The sequence below is a fragment of the Colobus angolensis genome, unplaced genomic scaffold (assembly GCF_000951035.1).
Source record: "Colobus angolensis palliatus isolate OR3802 unplaced genomic scaffold, Cang.pa_1.0 Scaffold314, whole genome shotgun sequence".
NCBI lineage: Eukaryota > Metazoa > Chordata > Mammalia > Primates > Cercopithecidae > Colobus > Colobus angolensis.
The window spans coordinates 8,396-14,399 of NW_012116422.1; the positions used below are offsets into that span (position 1 = coordinate 8,396).

At 41.6% G+C, this 6,004-nt stretch overlaps 2 protein-coding genes across 2 annotated transcripts in view; one reads left to right on the forward strand and one right to left on the reverse strand.

Moving 5' to 3' along the window:
• Nucleotides 1-447: 447 nt before the first annotated feature.
• HINT1 (histidine triad nucleotide binding protein 1) overlaps nt 448-6,004 on the reverse strand; it is a 6,248-nt gene continuing 691 nt past the window's right edge. Inside the window, exons 2-3 of the mRNA XM_011951034.1 lie at nt 3,731-3,835; nt 448-774 (exon numbers count right to left, since the gene is read on the reverse strand). Coding sequence (XP_011806424.1) covers nt 610-774; nt 3,731-3,835 — 270 coding nt within the window. The 3' untranslated portion in view covers nt 448-609. The remainder of the gene's footprint in view (nt 775-3,730; nt 3,836-6,004) is intronic.
• The window catches only part of LYRM7 (LYR motif containing 7), a 35,040-nt gene continuing 34,605 nt past the window's right edge, over nt 5,570-6,004 (forward strand). The window contains exon 1 of the mRNA XM_011951033.1: nt 5,570-5,579. The gene's annotated coding sequence lies outside the window, so the exon portion shown is untranslated. The remainder of the gene's footprint in view (nt 5,580-6,004) is intronic.

Below are 6,004 nucleotides of genomic sequence, written 5' to 3' on the forward strand. Positions count from 1 at the left end.
TACAGGTGCCGCCACCACACCCGGCTAATTTTTTACATTTGTAGTATAAACAGGGTTTCACCATGTTAGCCAAGACGGTCTCGATCTCCTGACCTCGTGATCCACCCGCCTCAGCCTCCCAAAGTGCTGGGATTTACAGGCATGAAAAGCATTGTTTCTAAAACCAAAATCGTCAATTTGCTATGTTCTTAGAAAACGTGAGAATTAGCTTAAAAATCTAATTTGGATCTATTTTAACCTGGAAAGATATTTCAAAGTTAAAGCTAAATTTATAAACTCTCATTATTTGTCTTCAAAGACTAGTAACACCATTAAAACAATGCAATGTTCATATGTTAAGTCCTCCTTGGGAAGAAAAAGCAAGAAACCTCCAAAATTATAAACCCACCTTCACATATTCCAACAAATATATTTTTAAAATAACAAATCAAATGCAACATTCAGAGAGACTATAAGCCATGCAACAATGTCTTTTATTATGTATGCGGTTTTAAAATTATTTCTTGAATCTCTCCATACACAGGCAAAAATAAGTGTGTTACTTAACATACTGGAACTTGCCTAACTTAATCATTGCCTAGAGAAGAGAAAATTATCCCCAAAACATGCTTAACCAGGAGGCCAATGCATCTGCCGACCTCCAAGAACATGGAGATGAACGTGATAGACAGACTGTCCACCATCTGAACCTTCATTCACCACCATTCGATAACCCTTATTCAGGCCCAGATTAGCAGCACATTTCTTGCCAACAATCATTAAGTGTCCAAGAAGCTGGAAAAGGAAAAAAAAGTTTCTTAGGCACAGGCAATTTATTACTTCTTGACATTAAATAACAAACTGTCAAGCTGAAATATCAAATCTTAAAACTCTCATTGAAACACACCCCTTTGAGCAAATATTTGGAAACTCTTAATGCCAACAGAGCATAATCTACAACTGGAGACCCATTAAGATTAGGTATTTATCATTACTAATTTCGAGAAACAAATCAGAAATAAAATCTGCTGTTCAATTAAACTTTTTTTTTTTAAGAGACGGGGTCTTGTTCTGTCACTCAGGCTGGAGTGCAGTGGCATGATCTCGGCTCGCTGCAGCCTTGACCTCCCAGGTTGAAGTGATCCTCCTGCCTCACCCACCCAAGGAGCTGGGACTACAGGCACACGCCACCACACCTGGCTAATTTTTGTATTTTTTTGTTGAGACGGGGCTTCTCCAGGTTGCCCAGGCTGGTCTTGAACTCCTGCGCTCAGGCAATCCGCCCACCTTAACCTCTGAAGTACTGGGATTACAGGCACAAGGCACTATGCCAAACCAAAAAAAAATTTTAATTATATTCCAAGTGGTGTTTACGTTTTCTTAATAAAGCAAGACATCTTGCTTTCTTTATGACTTCCTTATGACCATTATGGATTTTCCTGTGAACACTACCAGATCTACTGCATTGTCTGCGGACTTGTAGGATCCTGTGGCAAATACCTAGTCTCACTCTGTCATCCTGTTTGTTTTTTGGTTCTATCTACAGTCAATTTGTCTCTATTGACACAAGGAGTCCACTTGTGTGTTGCCAGTTTTCTTCCCTAATAAAAGTTAAAGGGGAGAAGGTTGGCGAGAGAAAAGAACTTTAACTTCCATTTCACTGCTTATGCTTTCCCATTGTGAGAGAAAAAGGTTGAGAGGGTTAACTTCAACATTCTAAAAAGCTCTCAGGAAAGGGAACTCATTTAATTCCTATGGCAAGAAAAGAGCGAAGGGAGAGAGTCTTACATTTCTATTCTCATTACCTTAGTAAGGCCCAGGACAGTGGACTCCGCTTACCTTACTCATGCAGTAAGGTCCATTGTACAGGTGGACAATGGACAAAAATTGTAAGTTGGGGAAATTATGATTTTTCAACTTTACAATGGTGTGGAAGCGATATGCATTCAGGAGAACCCATACTTCAAATTCTGATCCTTTTCCAGACTGGTGATATGCAGTAAAATACTCTTACATGAGATATTCAACTCTGTTCCAGAACAGGCTCTGTATTAGATGATTTTGCCCAGCTGCAGGTTAATGTCAAATGTTCTGAGCAAGCTTCAGCTGGACTAGGCTAGGCTATCATGTTCAGTAAGTTAGGTTCAGTAAGTTAGGTTCGGTAAGTTCGGTATTGCGTGCATTTTCGACAGACGTACAATATTTTCAGCTTATGATGGGTTCTCAGCATGTAACCCCACCTGAAGTTGATGAGCATCTATATCAAATTTTGTACAGCAGGTGCCTAGGCTGGTCACAAAATGTAATCATTAATTAGCAGTTTTAAAACTGGTTCAGTAAATGTTTCCTGGCAAACAACTGTCTCCTAAGTAAGAAAGCTGACCTCAAAACACCAATTTAGAATGTTAACTGAGTAAAAATTCACATTTTATTATCCTGATAGAAAAGAGCTGCATTGGAGTAAGAAGCTCTGACCTTAAAATGCCATGACTGTCTAATTATACTAAATGGTAAAAATTTGTATTCTGGGGCCGGGCACGGTGGCTCACACCTGTAATCCCAGCACTTTGGGAGGCCGAGGTGGGCAGGTCACCTGAGGCTGGGAGTTCGAGACTAGCCTGACCAACATGGAGAAACCCCATCTCTACTAAAAATACAAAATTAGCCAGGCGTGATGGCACATGCCTGTAATCCCAGCTACTCAGGAGGCAGAGGTTGTAGTGAGCTGAGATGGTGCCACTGTACTCCAGCCTGGGCAACAAGAGCAAAACTCCGTCTCAAAAAAAAAAAGAATGTATTCTGAGGTTTTAATGTTATTGCATATAAGATGGTATTTTACCATTAAGTACTCGCTCTAATCTTTGAACTCTGTGATTTGTACAAATATATTGAATTAAAAATTAATGTCCTGAAGTTTCTAAGTTTCAGGAATAATGTCTCACTTTAAAAAGTATCCCCAAGTAAATACAACTGACCCTTGCACAACATGGGTTTGACCTGTGCGGATCTACCCATAGGCAAATTTTCTTCTGCCTCTGCCACCCCTGAGACAGCTATAGCTAGACCAACCCCTCCTCTTCCTCAGCCTACTCAACATGAAGATGATAAGGATGAAGACCTTTATGATTCACTCCACTTAATGAATAGTAAATATATTTTCTCTTCCTTATGATTTTCTTAATAACCTTTTCTCTAGCTTACTTTAAGAATACAATAGGCCAGGTGCGGTGGCTCACGCCTGTAATCCCAGCACTTTGGGAGGCAGAGGAGGGTGAATCACAAGGTCAGGAGATCAAGAGCATCCTGACTAACAGAGTGAAACTCCATCTCTACTAAAAATACAAAAAATCAGCGAGGCGTGGTGGCGGGCACCTGTAGTCCCAGCTACTCGGGAGGCTGAGACAGAAGAATGGTGTGAACCCAGGAGGCGGAGTTTGCAGTGAGCCGAGATCGGGGGCACCACTGCACTCCAGCCTGGGTGACAGAGCAAGACTCCATTTCAAAAAAAAAAAAAGATAATAGCAAGTGTTGATAACGATATGGAGAAGATGGAATGCTCATTCATTGCTGGTGGGATACAAAATGATGCAGCAACTTTGGAAAACAGCTGGGCAATTGAAGTCTTAATGGTTTTTATGGTTTTTCCTCAGTAATGACCTTAGGAAGATGAAAATGTGACAGCACTTTAGGGACAAAATTAATCTCCCAATTTAAAAAGCAAGAAAATAAATCATGTTAGAAATTTACTTACACTTTCATCATCATCTTCTGCTGCAGAAATCTGGGATATATGTTTCTTGGGTATCACCAGAAAATGTGTTGGTGCTTGAGGGGAAATGTCGTGGAAAGCAAGGCACTAGGGAAAAGGGAAAGAAAGAAAGAAATAAAACTTTTAGTATATTGGTAGGATAAAACTTATTTCAACAAATATTTACTGAACAGTAACTACATGGGGGGCACTAGATGCTAAGAAAACAGAAGTGTATACATTACGAATGGTGCCGTGCATGATCCTTTCCATGGAAGTCTTTTTTATTTTTGAGATGGAGTCTCACTCTGTCACCCAGGCTGGAGTGCAATGGCAAGATCTCAGCTTACTGCAACCTCCGCCTCCTGGGTTCAAGGGATTCTCTTGCCTCAGCCTCCCAAGTAGCTGGGATTACAGGCATGTGCCATCATGCCCAGCTAATTTTTGTGTTTTTGTACAGACGGGGTTTCACTATGTTATCCAGGCTGGTCTCAAACTCCTGACTTCAGGTGATCCATCTGCCTTGGCTTCCCAAACTGCACCCAGACTCCATGGAAGTCTTATGGGAAGACCAACTTTAAATAAAGGTATAATCACCAAAGGTCATACACGTTACAAAGTAAAGGATAATATGAATGATTATTACAGGAAAAGCCTGATTTAGATTGTTTAGGGACAACAACTCTGAGGCAGTGACATTTAAACTGGGAGCCAATGAATGCATAGAAATTGGCCATGCTAATCCTTGTCTGCCTCTCCAGATCTCCTGTAACTCTTCACATGGAACTGTCCTTCTGAGCTCTCCGCCCTCAAAGCTTTTTCAATGATCCTCTCCCCCTCCAAACCCCAACTTCTGTCTAACTTGAACTGCTAATCATCCCGCCATTCCATTCCCAGAAATATATGATTTCTGGAAGAAAAAAGAAAAAAACAGAAAAAAACCTGATTCCCCTCCCCGCCCCATTACTCCCAGGTCAGAGTCCTAGTTGTGCAATTTCCTGTGTGTGTGTGTGTGTGTGTGTGTGTGTGTTTTCTTTATGATAGCAATCAGTTTTTTAACTACGTATTTGCTATTTGATTAATATCTATTCTTACTTTACTCAACTATTTAAGAAATATACCTATCCTTTTGTGTAAAACTGAAGAGTACATATATGATACATACTCTTCAGCATTTAGACTAATTATTTAACACAGTGTCTGTAAATACACACATGACATTAATATTTTTGTATCTCTTGCTCACTGCTGAAGTGAAAACTGTTTTAATAAAACCCATCCACACTTATTTGTCTCAGGAGTAATTCTACTGGGTGCTCCCTACAAAATGCTGATTCACTTAGACTGCTCCCTGCTGTTACACAGTGGGACTTCGGTGGTTCAAATGTAAATTTTTCAACAACCATTTCTCAAAGGTAACTGCAAACTTTAAAAAGAAATATTTTTTCTAAAACCAAAGAATTACCCCTGAGTAGAGACAAAGTATGTTTTTAAAAATTCGCCTGGAGGAACCTAATTAAATCTTTGATAACGTTTTGAATCTAACTAAACGACACTAGTAGAATAAATGTTTTTCTTATATTTCATATTTCCTAAATTTAACAAAACTGTTTACAAAATTGTTCTATCTAAATCACCCAATCTGCCCAGCTTTATCTGAGATCCAATCCCAAAAATACAACTGTCCACTAAATAATTTACACAAGATATCTCAAAGTCACATCAACTGGGATTTCACCTACAAGAAGTCAACAAAAACTGCCGTCTCAGTCTCTTGGCTTAAAATTACTTCCTGTTGAATATAAAAGGAATCATTCAGCTGTTTGTAGGTCCAACATGTTCAGCGGGAGAGGTCAACCGAAAGCAAATCCCAGACGCGGGCCCACTTCTTATCTCAGGAGATCGCCTTGCCAGCCCAGGGTACGCCTGGGGGTAGAGATAGGGATGGGGTAGCGGTGAGGTGGCAAACCGCACCCCGCGGAGGAAGCCGGCAGGCCCAGCCGGTCCGCGCACCTCCCCGCACCCCTGGGCCCTCTAGCACAATGCCGTGCCGAGCAACGCCCAGGAACTGCCGGCCCTGGCAGGCCGGCTGTGCGCGGGAGATCGCGGAGATTGGGCATGAGTCAGGGCGCGATCGGGTTTCTCTCTGTCAGGCAGAGCGCTGGCGAGATTTCGAGATTCCTGATATAGGCGAGGCCCGAGGCAGCCAAGGAGTCGGCGGGCTTCCACGTGGGGGCCCCAGTGCGCTCCGATACGCGCCCAGGCCCAGCGGTGAGG